At 37.1% G+C, this 20,670-nt stretch overlaps 1 protein-coding gene across 1 annotated transcript in view; it reads right to left on the reverse strand.

The window, feature by feature from the left end:
* Positions 1-1,312: 1,312 nt before the first annotated feature.
* Positions 1,313-20,670, reverse strand: part of LOC119650275 (integral membrane protein GPR155) — a 45,033-nt gene continuing 25,675 nt past the window's right edge. The window contains exons 2-14 of the mRNA XM_038052900.1: positions 14,630-14,919; positions 14,421-14,557; positions 13,987-14,303; positions 13,762-13,927; positions 12,746-12,985; positions 12,493-12,684; positions 12,284-12,437; positions 6,724-6,816; positions 6,441-6,663; positions 6,180-6,384; positions 2,028-2,203; positions 1,839-1,964; positions 1,313-1,764 (exon numbers count right to left, since the gene is read on the reverse strand). Of these exons, the coding sequence (XP_037908828.1) occupies positions 1,563-1,764; positions 1,839-1,964; positions 2,028-2,203; positions 6,180-6,384; positions 6,441-6,663; positions 6,724-6,816; positions 12,284-12,437; positions 12,493-12,684; positions 12,746-12,985; positions 13,762-13,927; positions 13,987-14,303; positions 14,421-14,557; positions 14,630-14,919 (2,521 nt within the window). The 3' untranslated portion in view covers positions 1,313-1,562. The remainder of the gene's footprint in view (positions 1,765-1,838; positions 1,965-2,027; positions 2,204-6,179; positions 6,385-6,440; positions 6,664-6,723; positions 6,817-12,283; positions 12,438-12,492; positions 12,685-12,745; positions 12,986-13,761; positions 13,928-13,986; positions 14,304-14,420; positions 14,558-14,629; positions 14,920-20,670) is intronic.

Genomic DNA, 20,670 nt, shown 5'->3' on the forward strand with positions numbered 1-20,670 from the left:
GTTGGAAACACCGCATAATTTCACTTTGATATGTATATAAGTCCGGGTATCGTTAAATAAGAAACCTTTGCTTGGGGAGATATGGAGATATTATAATAATCGTTGACGCAATAATCTAATTGGATCAGGGCCTTGAAGTGTATTAGAGCACTTCATTCAACACCGAAACAGTACACTGCGTTCCAGTTCCCTGTAGCAGGCAATGTGATCAGCAGTGCGCTCGCCCGTGATTATTGCCTTGATTTGACTCAGGTAATCTCTAACAGGGCCCCTCACAATATTCGCTTGTTTTAACTTGTGGAAATTCCAGTAGTACATCCTGGATTTAGGCGAGTTAAGGTGGTGGGACTTTTGGGGATTGTATTATTATACTCTGATGAGCTTGCCAGAAATATGCATGAATCGAGGGTTGGATTTAATCCTTACTGCGTAGATAATAAGGGCAATTTATTATTGCGCTGGTCACAGAGGCGAATAATAATTTCAGTACCAGATACCGCATGGAAACGTTTTTGTCCCCCATAGTCAGTCAAAACTTGTTTTTACAAAATCGACGTTTACGATAGCGTGAAATAGCAACACATCTAAATAATATGATTGCCTTTTATATGACGGTAATTGATTCTTGATAAATCAGAAAAAAAAATTATTAACAAAAAATAGTAAAAATTGAACGTAATTACAGCTGTTAGGTTGCCCGCCCTTTTTTTTCTTTGCATTTTTTAAATTTTCGGTGTCATATAAAAGCTATGTCTCTAAAATAAAGTGCCATGGTTTACTGTGTCAAGGTCAAAGGGTACGAAACGAAAACCAAAGGTACGAATCATCATCCAATTACGAAATGGGGCCATAAAACATCTGCACAACAAATACCAGTAACCTAATATAATGAAACAGTCCCAACACCTTCAAAGTGATCCCCAGATGATTTGATACAGAACTTTGTGTACACAAATATAAAAGAGCTTTCAAAATAAATAATTCATCAATCTGTACAATTTGATTTTTTTACAGCTACCGCATGCTTTACCTCTATCAAACTTTGCGGTGACTAATTAGGCGCTAACAACTTTTTATCCTTACTGTCTCATTATCAGCAACTATCAGTTGAATTGAAATTTAAATTGCGCGAATTTAAGATCTTCTTGATAATCCAGTGAACTGCTACATCACTAGTTGTCCCACGAGAAATTTTTCTATCTAGCGCTTTTTCATAATGCAAAATAGAAGTCTATATACCCAAATGTGGCAACATTCACGATCCAGTTCCATCATTCTAATTGAAATCCTTTTATATTAAAACAACTTGAAATGCGATTATAAATTTATTTTGAATAATTTATAATACAATCTGTCTTTGACGATAAAAATATTTGTGCCGCGCGTTGTTATGTTGAAAAGTAGCTCTTTCTCCGAACATACTGTGTATCTATATATACAACGATACCTTTACTTAAAATATTCACAAATAAATAAGGGTCTTCATATTACAGTTCAGTGATACGATGGCTGATTCGTAAATCACATAATCTGTTAGTTTTCAGTTAATCTCTATTCTCAGATTAAATCCGATTACAAAACATATAGAGCAAGTTTTTATCGTGAAAATGATAAACGCTGTTGATGTGTCGGAGAACCCGTCCATCTACCAACCGGCTGGCATAATTTGTTGCTTCTAGTCGATCTTTAGCTAGACCGACCTCTATAAGCCAGTTCACCAAATCGCTTCCATAGAATACTTTTTTGTAAATTTTGATACGCCACCTACACATTGTATTAGTTATGAAAGGAATGTTACTAAAATCAATCATTTTTGTAACTTCATAGAAGATCAATACCTTTTATCTTTGGCTATGGCTTTCTTACAATTCTCTAGATGATGTGTACGGAATTGCTCACATACATGTCTCGTCTCAGGACTGAGTTCGGACCAATTCGGTAGCTTCAAAATGTTCGCACCGTACCTATATTCCGAATTAATTTAAAAGTCTCTCTCTTTCACTTTTTCGTATTACAAGCATACTTACCATATTTTGCGCCAAAATATTACGATGGGATATAACAACTCGCCTGTATCAGTTATAAATACAGCCAACACAATTAAGCTTTGCCCGAAATTAAGGAATGCATCAAGGAAGCTCAGTTCCAGATATATCCCTGACATACCTTCCATCACTAGAGTCCAAATAGATAGCGCTAAACCCTAGAAATTATATGAAAATTTTAGAATTTTGGGTATTGAACGAAATGTGGAAAATAAATATTATCTGGAGAAGCAATTAACAGTAAATGTCTAGCATTGAGATTATATATTGAATGGAAGCGACATGAGAAGCTTACAAATAAATTCCTCTCTTTCTTAGAACTTCATTTTGCAGTATCTCTGTTGGTCCTATCAAAGTGAAACGTCAAAAGGGAAAAGGGTCACTTCCGCCACTCTCTCTCTCCTTTTTCTTGGGTGAATGGCACTTTGGCTCAACATAATATCCAACCAGATCAGCCAGCACACCAACGCTCTTCCTGCCTCAATCAACGATATCCTTTATGCTTTCATATGGGTTTAAATAATATTGCCCCGCTCTTCATCCATTGTAAGCTTTTACTGCTCCGATATCATATCGAATACAGCGGTAAGTTGGCTCTACAGCAAGCATCACAGAAAATTAAGGAAATGGCTAATTTGCACAACAATACTTTACTTGCCTCCATTCATCTCTTTTGCCATTTCTGCTTCTACTGCTTTGAAACTTATGCAAATTGGGAACATTTTAAGAATTGAATGGAGTTGATTTTTAAGCTTGCTGTAATCGTAGTGATATATACGTATTCTCTACAGCTGATGTTTTGATAGCTCAAGTAGCAAGGAGCCCGTGCAAACGAAGCACTCTAGAAAAACAATAACAAAGCGACATATGTATAGACCTTGCTATGTCGAAGCAAAATTTGAGAACTATTCTAAGTGCGAAAATAACTCCATCATACAATGTTTTTGCAAACGATAAGCTGTGAAAAACTGGTTCAGGTCAAGTAAATATATAGCAGGTTCAACACCAGAATGTCGTTTATTAAAAATTTTCTAGATGTTGAAATGTTGAAAGAAAATGGAATGCAAAGAAGGCGGTATAATTGATACGAAGTTAGTTATTACGTGATCAAATTCAGGGAATCCAGGCTTAGAATGTACCTAATATAATAATAACATTCTGTAAAATACAAAGGTTTTCATTACAATTGTAACTTTTGGAGCAAAAACAAATGTTATGCTAGATTCGCTTGGTTATTTGCTGCCCGTCTTGAAAAATGCGTTTATTCGAAATATGAAATTTCGCCGCTTACCAAAAGTCAATTTTATCGCTAAGAGGTCGATTAGATTTGGATATACTTGTTTGTAAAGTTACAGATCGGACACACCATTGGGCCTAGCGTAAAGCCACACGAAGATCTGGAGGCGTAACCAACCGAGCACCAATGAGAAATTATACTAGCGTTAACACCGTGTGGTCGTTGGCACACAATAGGCTAGTATTCATGTAGGTTTCTATCAACGCTAGCAGCGAAATGAACAACGCAAACGGTAGTTTATTCTGTCTGATGACCTTGCAAAAACGCTATTTTATCAATGAACGTTTGTTCAAGAGGCCATTGAAATTTTATGCTAGTGGCGTTATGAAAATCAATTCTTGGTGATCACAATCACAAATTCTTAATGCAGAGTGATGGAAGGCATTGAATAAGCGATGAAGTTCAGCTTCATCTCCTTCAAACATCGTTCTGTTTTCGGTGCACAGTACTATATATTATAAAATCAACGCCGCAAAGCACCGAAAGATCGTAAAGAAGGTGGACACGGTCAAATTGGATACCGATTCAAGGTGTACAGGCTCGACGATAAAGCAAACGAAAATAGCAAAAACCAAACAACCCTTGATCACTTTCTGTCATTGCCCTTGTGATCGGATCCAAAAATAACCACCAAATCCACTCAGCCATGAGTCAAATCCACGTAGGATATTGGTGTACAATATAACCCTAACTATGTTGGACTTCAGACACCTGCAAAGTTTTCGCTCATTTGTCTAAAGATCGTTAAATTTATCAAAACTTAACCAACCCAAGCGTTAACTATACGGACTTAAGACACTACTTCCACCAACATGTCAAAATTACTCAAAATTCCCAAATATTTCATTATTAATAACGAGCAACACACGATAACAGCATATCCGGAGCCGAGAGCTCAAGATTGAACGAAACACAATATACTGAGCGAAAGTCGAATAAAGTTCCACAAAGTTCACTCGATACATTCCCATACAGTGGGAGAAACTTTAAGACCATTTGAGTCCAACATAGTTACGGCTTATGACATAGGGCGATGTGAGTACCTAAAATTCAATATTCACTTCGGTGCTGTGCTTGTACTAACGTTGGGTGTTAGTAAAATCCGACACCAGTTCAATAAAAAAAAAAGAGAGTACTCGTATGTTAAAGCAAGACAATCTTATAAGATAAGAATTTTTGAAGCAAATTTCTCCAAGTTTAATCGAAGCAGACGAGGCAAACGTCAGCTTGTGCGAGGTTCCAAGTTTTTTCAAGAACCTCAAATTATGTAGACCGGCCCACAGAGAAATTGGATCAAAACTGCGACTATTGTTAAAGCCAAAGTGATCCACTCAGCCAGTAAGAACAATCTTAAACTCGAAAAGTGACTGGCCCCGAGAGGATAAACCCGCAGGATTCTGGACCAAACGTTTGGCATTCGGTATCAGAGTAATGATGTCGCTGATCCGATTAACGATGTAAATTTCCACCTTACTGGTGGTAAGTATAGCCAAGTTAAGATGGTAATTAAGTCAGATCAGCAGTAACTCTATTTCCATTTTTATTTAGGACCCATCGAATTCAGGAAATTCCTAGTGTAAATATTACCGCAGAGTACAGTACAGAGGCGTCATGAAACCCCTGGAGTTTCTAGTAGTACCTGGTGGAGAGCGGAATCAGCGAGGAATTTTGAAGTTTTGCCGTTCTACAAGCTGCTCTTAGTACCTTGGGACATAGTGTGTTTACTTTTAAAAAATAATTGAGTGAGTGAGAACAGTTAAAACGTTTAAGCAGCATTCCCCAGGATATCTACCTTACCCACACAAAAATCACATATCCAAACACAACTAATTAGCTGCACAATTTAAAGTAAGCCGAAGCTATCGTTTAATTGAATGTGCCGTTTGTATATTGTTCTATGGTTAAACATATATGTTAAAAATAGCGGCAAAACACAAAAGCATCCATGATAAAATTAAATTCAAATCAAAAAATGTAGTTTCAGTCACTGATACCTTCTAGAAGAATTTCTTACGAAAGGTAGACTCCCCACAAAGCAGTATATTCTCGGACTGTTTTTCAGTAACCTCGCGAATCTAATTTAATCGAATTGCATTTTTTAAGCATGCCATAAATGTAAGCTTTATCATTTTTGTTCCTATACAACTCGAACTTTCAATCTACTTTATTGATGTAATTTTCCCATCGCAGCACCAAATTACGTAGGATTTGTCAATACCCGCCTGTTTGTCTGCTTTTTTCTGTTCGCTTCACTGTTTTAATGTTTCTTTCCTGGAGCTGTGTAGTGACAATTTTCTTGCACCATGGGAATTGCTATGTTGACATCATTAGTCTTTTTCTAATATGACAATCAGCCTCAGATCAATCCCACCCAAACAACGATTATATAATTTTAGTCGCTGAAGAGTTCGTATAATTTCTCTACAAATTAAAAAGAATTTTATTTTATTTTGTAGAGAAACTTACGGGTAAGGTTGTATAGATTGTTTATTTTGACCGAACAATGCAACAACGTATGAAATAGTTTAAAAGCTCAATTCCCCGCAGTTTCTCTTGATAGCTGTAAATTTGATGCAATATATAGGCGAAAAATAGATAGTGAATGAAATGCAAACCCCTTCTGCAAACTTTTGACAACTTAGTATCACCCAGTAAATATTATTCTCGACAAATATCAAACTAATTCATACACTAAGGTTCAAAGCAGATATTTACACTCTTGTACCTGAAACACGTACTCGCGTACGTAGTTTTATCAAAATGTGAAAAAGAAGTTTAGTCTAACTAATTTTGAAAGTGAAGTTTAGTTTTGTTAGAAGTAAAGTAATATATCTTACCACAAACATAGAGCACAGTAATAATATGAGAAGGACTGTGTGTTTTAAAGTTTGATGCTCATCAATATCATCTGTGAATTCCAACGGTTCTAAAGCATATCTCGCTTGATCCTTATACCTCTGCACACGACTCTGACAATTCTCTCGCGATGATGTAGGACAACTAAATGCTGAACTACACATATCACGTCCTCCAACGTTTGGGCTGCAATTATCGATGAATTATAATAACTATTCAATTCTACAATCAGTTCGACCTACTCAGTATAAGGCGAGGTTGGTTTCTCTAATAAGTCTTCAATATCGACAACCGTTGTAGCTGGTGATGTTTGAGAGCAACAATTTTCTGCGCTGTGGCACCCACTTTTAGGATTCTCATCTTCATCAGATGAAGAGTATGACCGTTTCCTAATTTCATTTTCTTCGTTGTTCGTAGCTGCATTCGCTAGAAGATTTGCTGTTGATGTTGAGTTCACCACAATATCTGATAAATAAAAGAATAGTCAATAAATGCAAAATTATTTCCTTCTCTATAGATAGTCACCAGACTCTGGATTAGATAATTCCCGAGAAAGTGTCAGATATTTCTCAAAGCGTCTCTTATATCGCTGATGTAAAACTAGACATCCAACAGTAACTGTAAAAAATAAATATATGCGTAAATATTTTCTTCCCTTTGCTATCAATATACATATATAATTAATGACTGAATAATATGCTTAGGGATATCGAATTGCCGTTGATGATGATGATGAATAATATGCTTGATAACCTTTAAACCTGCAGAGTTCATAGTTTCTTACGTTTTAATATTTGATGTAGCATTGAATCTCCCAACAGGGCTCCATGAGATTAATACTTTATATTTTAAAATGTTTTTGCAAATATTCGAAAAATTTAATTTCCTATTGAGTTTATATTTTATATTTTTGTATCCAGTTCCACAACCGGCACAAAATATTGGATAATCGGACAAACATTTGAATAAATGCAATGAATCTCTCTTTAATGTTATTCTATAAAAGAACAGAAAATAGAAATTTAGAGATCAACTAGCGTTCTTTTGCACGAAATTGGATTTAGGCATGTACCTGTCCGTGCGGCAGAAAAGTGGAATAACCACCACTATTTTCATAGTCCCATGGCTATGTTCAACATTTTGTACTATTCTCAGTAAAATGAAAATAAAATGTTGACTGTAGGCAAAGAGGTAAATAAATTTTAGTAAAGTTACTCTACTATGCTAGATCCTTCTTCATCTCTCTTGGCGATGGCCTCGTGACAAGCTGACCAAGAAAACGCATTCAAACTCATCAATTCAAAATCTCGAAGGAATACTAGAGCGCCCGCCTAAGTCGACCCTACAGGACGTGCCCCGTCCCTATCGAGAAACGAGCAAACGTATTTAAGGTCACATATGGAGGCTAGATATTAGTACCCTCACTACTAAGACGAAGGACCTCGCGATCAACCTTTGGAAGAGCTGCATCGATATTTGCGCTCTACAAGAAACTCGATGCTCTGTGCCAAAAGTTGCGACATAGGACGCGAACGCGATAAAAATAACTATAAACTTCTCAACCACCTAATATGATGTTGGCATTGATGGTCGACTGAAACAGCTCATTATTTCAGCTGACAAGACGATACATTTCTTCACCTCATACGCACCACAAACAGGTCAACCCCATGCCGGGAGAGACGCCTTCTGGCAACTGGTCGACACAAAGACATGCCGACGACTATCCCGTCATTACGGGGGATCTTAACGGTCATGTGACGGAAAACAATTTGGAATACTCAATGGAGGTGGCGAACATATTGTCAATTTTATCGAAACTCACGACCTTGTACTTATCAACACATGATTAATTAAACGGTTGTTTCATTTTCATACATTTTTTTGGTTGAGAGCAGCAAAACACAAGGCGACTATATTCTCATAAGACGGTGCCGTTTTCTCACCGCCACTGATAGCAAAGCCACCATTAAAACAACATGAGGAACACGTTAAATAGTGGCAATTTGGTGAAAAGAGGGAAGAAATAATCTTACTCACGTGATCGCTGACCATTACGAATGCCGCGGAAACGTGAAACCAAGCTAAAAACACGACTCTCTCATGGAAACCTGAAAGTCCATGCGAAAAAATTCCTCTATCATAAGGTTCTCGTTAATAAAACGTTGGTTAATTGGCAAGTTTACAAGAAAAAAAAAATTGATCGCTATTGCCCGAGCGGACTATCGCAAAGATTTTTATGATAAATTGAACACTGGGGACGGTGAGAGAAATATGTATTGACTTGTCAAAAGTTGATACCAGCGCACATAGGATATCGACTTCAAACTTCTATTACAATAATGACAAGAACGGTAGTTTACTACCGACCAGCGAACCTCGACAAACAGTGGTGAAAATACTTCGAGTAGATTTCCTTATCATCTTTCACAAACACTGCCAACATTTGAAGTAATTCAACAGGCAAGCGGCACAATCGTATTAGTAAGGAGGGTAGAACACCATCTGACTGGTAAGAAAGGACGATCATTCCAATATGCCAGTCCAGCAGAATGTTCAAATTATTGTCCGATCTCGTTAATATCCTATACCATAGAGATTTTTAAATATATTTTTGACAACTGCATTTGTATCATCGTCCAAATAATCGTAAGTCATGCCGGATTTGTCAAGAACCACGGAAGTGCTAACACAACTCCTGCACGGTTACTTACGGGGATACACCGTGAGAAGCACTGTCATGCTTACAATGCATTTCTAGATCTAGAGAAGCCGTTTGACCACTTGCCGCACAAACTCATCTGATATACTTTGGCCAACACCTAGTGCCAGAGGTACTCTCGCAACTCCTATTTGTTTTTAGGCACTGTAACACGGGACACCCAGCGTCAGTACCCTACACACTGCTCCATGCAGATGATGTTTTTCTAGCACCTCTCAACAAAGCTGATTTTAAGCAGCGTGTACAAAAGCAAAATTATCCCCCCCTTTCGGTAAAGGAGGCAAAAATGTTACGTTGAATCAATTGCGTAACACATTATGATCGCATCCAATATGGGGAAATCCGCGATCGATATAGGGTTGCATCCACAGTGAAAAAATTGCAAAAGAGGGGTCTTTGATGTAGGGACATGCAATTCCAGTTGATGCAAATTCACTTTCAACGATTGGTTTGAAAATCGAAGTCGAGGGGAAACGACCAAAAGACCAAGAAACAACGGTGACTTGATATATTAGATCTGAGCTGACCGAGCAAAATGGCGCAATTGATCGAGACGAACAGACCCCACTACTGAACCGGATAAAGCCTAAAGAAGAATAATAACGTTCGAAATTTCAGACTTAAATCAACTGAAATTTGAAAACGTAATCAGTGAATTACATTAACTATGAAAATAAAGGAAAAATATATAATACTTACTGTTATGAAAACACTTTTATTTTGGATTGAGCGAGCGTGACCATTCGATGGGATTCTCGCAGAAGGTAAGATTTAATTTTTTTGGTTGCATAATGTGCATGTTGATTTTTCAAAAAATAAATATTTTATTGCTAAAATATCAGATAATATAATTGCAAAGATATTTTTAAATTTTGATTGTTATTTTAAATGTTGAGCTTATAATTTTTATACCGTCCGTTTTATCGGACGCTTTGTATGGTGTTTAGTTTGCTCCTACAGGATAACGGTGCACAAAGTATTTACCACGTAAGAATGTGAAGATGATAATGACTATGCCAAAAATACAATTTATGTTCAGCCCTCAATTAATGATGGCATTTAAGTCCCTGATGAAAATAATGGCAGGTCTGATGAGGAGCATAAAGCAAATCTAACAAGTTAGGACTATTGTAAAATAGGTGTGAACTTCAATGTGCGCGGGGATGGCCACGATAATATTACATCTACCTATCTCAGCAAATGAACGACATACATATATTATAAGATTTTTTGTTGAATATTGATAGTGAAAATGATGGACCACTGTCTCCTCATTTGCCGCGTGATAAGTCAACAAAGTTTACTTCGTAAACTAAAAAGACGGCAGTGCACACTACAAGAAATAAAATCATACCCAATCTTTGATTTGAAGTCATCCAAACTTTCTTGCTGGATCGTTAACAAATCGAAGGAAAACTTTGATTTGCCTCCCACAGCCTCACGGTTATCAGAGTAGTAAATTAAAATCATCGAATGGATTGGTTTCTAATAAAAGTCACAAGCTAAGCTATCTATGGAGGGTTTACGGTCGATTACTGATTAGATCCTTTTTGGTAATGGTTTTCAAAAAACTGTCTCATCGACGTAAAGTACTTGATGAATCGCGTATACCCCTTCCTCAATATATTTTTATTATGGCCTCTAAAGTCTGCCGCTTCGATTCAGTCAGCACTTGAAGTCTCGCCTTTTAAGGCAATACTGTAAAGATCTATTCTCAATTTAAATCTATTGAACCAGCCATAAACTTTAAAACTATCTGAATTTGTGTCATGCTCCGTTTTCTTCTTAATGACATCAATTTTTTATTTTGATCTTCTACACAAAACAACTTTCCACTTTTGTTATCATCCTACGTTTCCTCCTTTAGCAGTGCTTGGTGACTAATATCAATGTTAATTTGGTAGAGATTATAGGAAAAAGACAACACACGATCACACAGATCACGTATTTTGTCAATAGATAGCGATCCTTAAACATATCTTGTGTTGTACTTATCACATCGGGTCATACTATACGGCGATTTGGAGACGACAATCTGCGCTACAAGTGTCTCTTTGGCAGTGTTGTGATCGTACGTTTCAGTCTCAAGTTATAGCGCGTCAAAGATGGAGTCCACCAAGCAAGAAATTCGTCACATTTTACGTTTTTACTACCTGAGAGGTAAAAATGCAACGAAAGCGGCCGAAAAAATTTGTGAAGTTTATGGACCCGATACTGTAACGATTCGCACAGCACAGCTTTGGTTCGATCGATTTCGTTCTGGTGCAGTGAATGTCGAAAATACACCCCGTACTGGTAGGCCAATCGTCGTAGAAACCGATAAAATCGTGGAAATCGTCCAAGTAGATCGGCATGTGAGCACTCGCTCGATTGGTCAGGAACTGATTCCAAAAAAGGCTGGATGTTTGGGTGCGGCAAGAGTTGAGACAAACAAACTTCTTGGACCGAATCAACGCTTGCGATGCACTGCTGAAACGGAACGAATTCGACCCATTTTCGAAGCGGATGGTGATGAAAAGTGGATCACGTACGATAACCTCAAGCGAAAAAGATCATGGTCGAAGTGCGGCGAGCCGACACAAACCATCGCCAAGCCCGGATTGAGGGCCAGGTTTTGCTGTGTGTTTGGTGGGATTGGAAGGGAATCATCCACTATGAGCTGCTCAACTATGGCCAGACCCTCAATTCAGTCCTCTACTGTAAGCAACTCGACCGTTTGAAGCAGGCCAGAATTGGTCAATAAGAATGGTGTTCTGTTCCACCAGGACAACGCTCGGCCTCACACATCTTTGATGACCCCCCAGAAGGTACGGGAGCTCGAATGGGATGTCCTACCCACCGTATAGTCCGGACCTGACACCAAGTGATTACCATTTCTTCCGGTCCGTGCAAAACGCTCTTGGTGCTACTAAGTTGGCCTCAAAAGAGGCTTGCGAAAACTGGCTGTCAGATTTTTTTGCAAATAAGGAGGGGGGTTTTATAAGGGGGGATAATGAAATCGCCTTCTAAATAGCAACAAGTTTGCGAACAAAACGGCGCATATTTGATTTAGACCGGATAATTCAAAGTATGTTAAATAAAGCGTCAAATTTCGATCACCAATACGACATTTCTTTTTCCCCGATCCAATATGTCTTTGGAATTTACTTTTAAGCTGAGCATTTGAAAGAGAGCTTGATACACATTTTCTCCTCTTTGATTTTTCAGGTCATGGTCATCCAATTTCATTATCGTTACACTAAATGATGTGCTAGTGATAAATCTATAGTAACGGAACAAGCATTAAGCTACGACAAACAACCAGAACGCAGTCAGGATTTAATAGCCGAAATAAATCACAAAACAAATTTCCAAAAAACTTACCAATGAAGCACATTACAAGCAAGAATACTGCAATGGCTGCCTGAGCGTTGCCATATTGAAAACTAGGATTACGTTTTCCTGGCGGTAGATGATTTCCGTCAACTAGTATCAATATAGTAGCAAGAATCGATGGAAATCCCCAAGCAACAGCTATCTGTAATTGGTGCAGAATTATTGATTGCAATGTAGACAACAGTTATATTTCTTACCATGTATGGCCACAATTTTAATACAAAGCATAGGCTGCGACATTGCAAAAACAACAATGCTATTGCTAAAATCGCTGTCCAAAGGCGACTACTGTAGGTCCCGACTGTGAATAGAAAGAATTGTGCAAACGTTGCCCATTTGGATGTGCTCTCCACTTTAGACCACAATATTACACCAATACAGCAAAATAACTGAAACAATTCACGGTATTTGATTTCTTTTTTCTAAAGATATTCAAGTATAAATTATTACCTGTGATAGTACTAGAAATGAAGTGATTCTATGTGGCATCAAACGAATTTTCTTGGTTGTTGTAAAAATCAGTAGAACCCAAAAACAAGCAAAAACACCAGTTGCACTAATGTCAAAAGAGAATTGATCCAGTTCATGTATGTAGTCGGCAGGATTTAAGTTCGTGAGTGAAATCATTTTCGCCGAAATGAACATCAATGGAGCACTGATAAAAGTGCAGGCTACCATACTGCTGGCAATCTGTAAAGATTTTTCATATTCTAGTTGAATTTGGTTTCATTAAGCTCATAATGTAGTTCAATTGTTATTCACATGCAAGATTGCATTAGAATTTTTCATGTTGAAATCCACTATATAATATCTCTATATATTTACATAAAACAAGTTTTCATTAATAAATGTTTTGCTTGAAATACATATTGTATATACATATACACTTATGATATGATATACTAATTGATTATGCTTTTAGAAAATTCGCCTGATTTTTTGATCCCATTCATAGAAATTTCTTTGCAGAAAGCATTAGGACATTGCACACGCGAGATACGTCATCACTTTCAGTATCCTCTTTTATATGTAGTATTTTTAAGTGAAGGGGTTCTAACAATGCTATTCTTCTGTCAGGAGCATGCATTTTCATTGGATTTAGAAAAATGAAAGCTTGCGCGCCGCAATATTGGTAGCACGTGGTAGCATTGACTCGAATGAGAACCTTGGAATGTTTTGCTTAGGATTTGTTCTCTTGAAAGATATTTTCCTAGACATCTTTTGATTAGAGATACAATTCTCTTCATCTGAATGTTCAAAATACACCGCGTATATGTAAATCATTTATTAAGTAGAATTCATATCTTTGAAATTAACGCTTAATTAAACCCCTAGGTAAAATAAATCATACGTCGGATTGCTATCAACACCATACCTGACATACAGAATCGTTTGCTCTCCAAGTTCCTAAGAAGAACATTTTTTTCCAGCCTATAAATGATCAAAAAGAAATATGGTTCACTTACCAAATCAACATCTAAATTATATTGGGCAGCAATAACAAACGCTCCAGGTGCAGCTGGAAAGGTCCCATATAAAAAGCCAAACGTACTTAATTCTGTAGTCTCCGTAAAATTTCCCCCAGCTTGCATTATGTTCACAGTTTGTCTGGTCACTAAAGGTAAAACTAGCCTGTAGAAGAAACCAAATTATCCCTTGTTTTCTATTCGTAAAAGACCAAAATCACTTACAATTTCACAATAATTAAAATCCCTGGCATTAAAAATCCAGAACCTTTCAATTCACTCCCTTTTCCGACTATTCTTAGGCCTAGAAGGAATAAGGCAGTCGCCGAGAAAGACCTTCCCAACACATCTAGAACACTGGAAATTACTTCTGGTAGGCCATTGGGAAATATTACACCACCGATAACACCCAGTAATGTCATCAACATTATAGGATTGAAAAAGATCGATTCGAATATTTTCACCACAACCATTAGTTTTCCTCGTAATGCACTACGATTTTCGGGATTAGCATCGGGACATATAGGCATGTTATTTCTTTGCTGCGAAATAAAACATTAAGAAGAAAAATATTGTAAGAAAAATGAGAATTAATATAATTAAATGTAGTCACTATAACGGTTACATTCATCAGCAAATTACTAGAAATTGAGACTTACTTCAATTGCTTCTTGTCTCTTTTTTTCGATCTCCATCAGTATAAGGCCAATGGGATTCAGAAACGCCAATGATATTGGCGCTAAAATATACAAATACGATGCATACTCCGGATGTATGTTTTTGTAAAGTGCCTCAACTGTAAAAAAGTTGGATAATTTTGGAAATTTTAGTTTCACATATTTGCCTATTCTGTATTAATTTTAATTACCTATCGGATATCCTATAGCAAAATCATTACTTTGTGTACAAAATATAGCTAAGAGGCCTGCACGTCCATAGTTAATAGGTCTAGCTGCCAGAAGGCTTATCACAATCACAGCAAGAAAAACGACTGATTTCGATATTAAAATCGATAGAAGAAAGTTCCAGTTTACTGTACTCCAATTTAGCTCAACCAATGATTGAAATATAAGAGCTGGTAGTGCAAATGTTCCGACGTAAGTGTTAAGCCCCTTAGTTTCTGCATTCGATATGATTTTTAAGCGACCAGCCAAATATCTGTAATAGCAAAGCGAAAATATGTTAGTTAAATATGTTACAATAGTATGATAAGAAAATAAAGACAACAACAAGAAAATATTTCTGGACGACTGATGTTGTTTAGGAAATTGCTCTCCTTTTAGAGAAGTAGATGAAATCAAACAGAAGGCGAATAGATCTAAACAAATTAAAAGTTAATAATCCTACCATTTCAAGGGCAAAAGGTCGATGAAGCAAGCAAGAAAGGAGAGTTTGCAGGGATACCGAGGGGGAAAACCGAGTCACTTAGCAGAAAACAAAGCTACAGCCGCCACTTTTCAAAAACTTTGTGATGCCGCCAGAGAGCATGGTGTTGACGATGCTTTAATTAAGTGCATCCATGCTAAGCTAACGCAGAGATTGCTGTGCGCTGAGGTGGATGTCGATCGCTATCTGACTGCAGAAGCAACGAAGGGCTGCCCCCAAGGAAGTGTACTATCGCCACTTCTGCTGATCGACTCACTACTATGCGAACTGCAAAATTTGTCAATACACGCTGAATCGTATGCTGATAACGTTGCTGTGCTTGCTGTTGATCGGGGTCTTGGAACGGTGTATAGGAATATACAACGTACCGTTGATTTGATGGACAGTTGGTGCATCAGACATGTTCTTCCAGTTAATCCAAATAAAACCACAATGGTATTATTCACAAAAAGGAGAAAACTGGATGGAATTTGCCTCCCTGAGATCAGGGGTACTACCCTTCAACTCTCTAAAGTGAAATATCTGGGAATTACTCTAGATAAAAAACTTCTTTGGAACAACCATGTAAAGGTAAAGATGAAACGAGCTCTCACAGCTTATGGGCTGTGCACCCGGACTTTTGCCTCGACATGGCCTCATGTGGTAATGTGGATATACGTTACCATCATTGGGCCGATGTTCGTATATGCATCCGTAGTGTGGTGGGTTAAGGTGAGACAAAAAGATTTTCACTGTAAACTAGCCACACTACAAAGAACTGTGTGTCTGAGTATCACTGGTGCCATGACCACGACATCCGGCACATCTTAATGCACTACTCAATTTGCAGCCCCTGGATATATTTATTCAAAGCACTGCAATGAGAGCAGCTCTTAGACTAATTCAATTAGATCTATGGGGAAACAACGGATGTAGGGGGCACAGAGCATTGGAAGAGTTACTGGGAGGACTGAATTTAGTTCTTACAATGCCTTCCGATTCTCGTGTCCCCATACATCTGTTTGGTAGAAGTTATGAAGTTACCCTGAAGCGTAGAGAGAACTGGGAAATCCCAGAGGAATGCGTGGCGGGATATACGGAAGTCTTCTACACCGATGGTTAAAAAAAACAGGGTTCTAGAGCCGGAGTCTACCTCTCAAATAAAAACGAGAAGTGGGCCTTTCCTTTGGGACAATATTCAACGGTTTTTCAAGCCCAAGTTTATGCGATCCTAAGGGCGGCAAACTGGGTGATTGACGAGCGGTTGAAGCGCAGGCGCACCGCAATCTGCAGTGATTGCCAAGCTGCATTGAGGGCATTGAGTAGTCCTTTGATCACGTCGAAAATCGTTCAGGAATGCAGAAACCGTTTGAACTCTATCTCTAGATTCAATACTACTCTGGGTACCTGGTCACTGTGGCGTAGAGGGAAATGAAATCTCGGATGCTTTAGCGAAAGAGGGGTCAATCTCCCCTATGTCGGCACCGGAACCACGAATTGGAGTATCAGTAGCATTAGGCAAGTCTGTTTTCAAAAACTGGGAACAAGCTTCCCACAATAACAGGTGGTAGAGCCTAAATGCTGCTCGACACACCAAATTTTTCCTGCCAAAACCGAACATGCGTACCGCAAAGTTCATCCTGTCGAAAAACAGGAGGACTTGCAGGTGTATTGTGGGCAGTCTGGCAGGCCATAATTCACTAGCTAGGCATATGTTCAGAATAGGAATTGCTCAAGATGATACGTGTCCCTCCTGTGATGAGAAAGCGGAATCCACGGGGCATTTCCTACGTGAATGCACATGAATACGGTTGTATTCTCACTTCCAAAAGTGAATACATAAGTATTCGTGTTTACGAGTACGAATACAAATTCTGTTGGATTAATTAATTTCTAAGTGCGAATACTAATTTTTTGCACTGAAATGTTAGTGTTCGCTTAGATAGCGAATATTAGCGCCTTAGTGATCTGATCATGTTGTATGTATGTACGGTGGAGTCGGGCTTAATCTCCAATAAGAAAATTAAAAGCCGTTACAAATGTACACAAAAAAGTATATATGTACATATAAACTCGAAAGATATTTTCAATGGGAAAAAGCACTTGAAAGCAAAGACTTAACATATTCTTCTGTGCTGTGCCTATATCAGAGATCAGACAAACAAATGTCTGTGTCAGAAAAATGTATGTGTCAGACAAATGTCTGTCCCTGAGAAATGTTATTTATGCTGATAATATAAAAACATCAAATCGATTATCTTTCAGAGCCACTTAAAATTTTCTATTATTTATTTTTGGACTGGACATCCTCTTTAAGAAAAGAGAGGAATAAAAACAGACACGGGATTTTTTACCTCAATGGCACTTTTTCTTAAAAATTACGAAGTGGCAATTAGAAAAATTCTTAAGTTGAAAATCGATGCTTCTGTCCCCTAGGTAGAGGATTAGGCTTAGGCCCTTAGGTAAGAACCTACTACAACCTCTTGTATGAAAAACGAATGGAAAACTTTTCTACCTGTAATGCTATCTTTTATTCTAAACATAAATCAAATTTGAAATCCAAGAACACTTTCCGAGGCTACGATTTCAGTCTTCAGCTTATCGTTTGATTGTAATTAACTATCATATGCTGATCTATTTAAAGTTCAACTATCGACATTCAGCCGGAACCTTTAAAAGTCAATGTGATCACTAATCTGCTGCAATTAATCAAACATTGTTTACAGACAACAAAGCCAGTTTTAAGTGGCTAGCGGGTATAGTAATTGTTACGGTAATATATGCATTTCTTCGTTCTCATTGTTGATTTTGCTAAGAATTATATAACTAATTGATACTCTCTCGAATTAGTAAACCCATTATTCAATATTGAAGTCTGTCTGTGCAATCAATTGAAAGATTGCACGCAATTGCCAGTAGTTTATTCGACCTGAATAATAGTCTTGAGTTCCATTATAGTGCATCTTTGTTCTTTAAATGAGATATACTAGCTATAAGTTCTATTCTTTTAGTTCCCTCATCATTAAAAACAAGAAAAAGAGAAGACCAGTAACTTTAAAACAGAAGATTGCACAATTTTGATTAATAGAAGCTATCCATAGGTAAATTATAAGCTCACCAAACTTAACAAACTATTGTTCAATTTAGATTTAGACTTCCCAAAAGGCCTTGTTAAATTTTATTATAAATCTTTCATCACTTTGTAAAATATGGTAACAACCAAGAAATTAGCTTCCAAAAACTAAAATATGGTTTGAAATGGGTTTAAGATTATATATAAATCTTCACCTCGTTTTTGAAAAGTAAAAACCGAAGGCGTAATCATAGGCAGTGGTATTTTAAAAAAACTATATATTTTATTTTAGACAATAGTAATTGATTTTATTTTAGATTAACCAGGAAGTTTATTTTGAATTTTTGTTATCACTTTTTTTTGAAGCGGAAGCATTTTTTATTGTCATTTACCACAAATGGGTAATAATATAGTTAAACTCGAGGAACATGAAATATCAACCGCAGAATATGAAACCGAAATAAGTTTCAAGGGAGGAGATGGACGCAGCAAATTTGTGCAGTTTGAAAGCAAGATTGCGTGCAGGGAAAAGAAATTTTTCGATGCTGAAATTCTCTGCTCATATTAGTCTGTTTTTTTCCATAATTATTTTACGTAATTTCTGCCTTTGAATACTTTAATTCATCTTTCTTCTTTTTATCGCTAGTTTAGGTTATTTTCAGTGTGCAATGCTAGTTTGGCGACGTTGCCCATCTATGATTTTCAAACATATTTTCATTTATCTGTTTTCTTGTACAACCAAGTAAGATCGGAAATGTTCTCACTTCATTTTTTCTTTGACTCTAACCGATTTTCTTGTAAAAACCGATTGAAATCATTCAAAAAAACTTTATCAAAACATAATAATTGAACGTTGAGTAATTAATCTATGTAGTGTTGTTTCTGTTTATGGCGGTCGATAACAATGTCGCCATTTCCATGACGGAGTTCTATTCAAAATTTTGAAGTGCAGCTATCTCGACACTATCATTAAGTTGAGATTGTCCTGATGTGGCGTTGTACTTATTTTATAATAGTATCACATAGAAAGTAAACGCCATAGCATTAAAATGCTGCACGTAATTATAGATGTTTATCTGAGCGTCTTTAGTCTCCCAATTTTTTGAATGAAGAGTTGTTTCCGATATAAGTGGATGAGCTGTTTTGAAAATGCAAATGAAAATGCCGGCTGTGCTTTGCAGGAGGATCCACTATACCAGCAAACCAGACGCGTAAATCGCCTTAGCGTTGCATGGTACTCAATAATAGAAAAAGTAAACCTCGCTACAAGTTCTGGTTGCAGTTCGAGAGCATAATCAATAAATTGGAAACTGAAAGCTCGTCGCTTCAGGTACGGAAGGTTTCGTACATAGGGGTGCATTTCGGTTCCATGGTTCACAATCTACAAATATTTAAATATGATGTCCAAAAAATTTACGCGAAAAACAACCTTGACTTTAACTTTGTTAATGGTTAACTTAAAAGAGGCTTCCAACGAATTTCCAAAATAAATTAATATAATATAATTAACTTTAATTGAGCAGATATTTTGGTGAAAGAGTAGAAATGGGAGGTAATGTATCAAATCCGAAAAGTGATGTCAGCTTAAAATGTAATATTACATTACCATCACCGTCATCACTCGATAGCAAAGTGATGATTATATAATTTTTGTGATAAGTAATGTTTTTAAATGATATTACATTAAAAAATAGCACTAAACATCACCGAGAAATATTGTAATATATCACTGGATAGATCACACCGTTCTTCCTAGAGCAAGTGCGGTGTAAACTATCATTTGCGAAACTGTTAATGTTATAACTCTTTGTTGGTTGGTTTTGGTCCGTAATATCGGGTGCCCAGTGACATGTGTTGTTGGTGATATAACATCACATTATGGTTAGGGTAATGAAGGGAAATGTTAGTGATAGTACTTTGTAATGGAAAATCTACATCAGTTACTAATGATGTTTCGCGCATCTCCAATGCAGGATATTTTGAGGCCTAGATGTCATATGCAGGCACTACTACTTTTTTTCAGTTAGGCATTTTTTGAGAAGAGGTTTTAATTCAAGTGTGCACTTTTCAACCCTTTGACTCCCTTTCTTTAAAGCCGATGTCAATTAAAAAGTAAAAAATTACCTTTCATTTGATACCCCACATGCCCATATTCAAATAAAAAACATTTCACACTCGGCCCCCCCCCCCTTTCGGCATATATGGGGACACCCCTGACCTATATGTAACGTAAAATCAATGCCCACACGTTAGTGGATTCACCGTCCAAACTTTCCATTAAATGTCAATGGGTATAACCGTTTTCGAGAAAAATGCGTGTGACAGACAGACAGAAAACAGATTTTAATATGCGTTTGCTACGCAGAATCTGAAAAACTGACAATGATGACACACGCATAGACCCGCTCATAATAATGATATATTTAGGCATTTATCTGTTTATAAAAACAGGCTTTAGTGTAATTTTGCTT

Source organism: Hermetia illucens, chromosome 2 (genome assembly GCF_905115235.1).
Source record: "Hermetia illucens chromosome 2, iHerIll2.2.curated.20191125, whole genome shotgun sequence".
Taxonomy (NCBI): domain Eukaryota; kingdom Metazoa; phylum Arthropoda; class Insecta; order Diptera; family Stratiomyidae; genus Hermetia; species Hermetia illucens.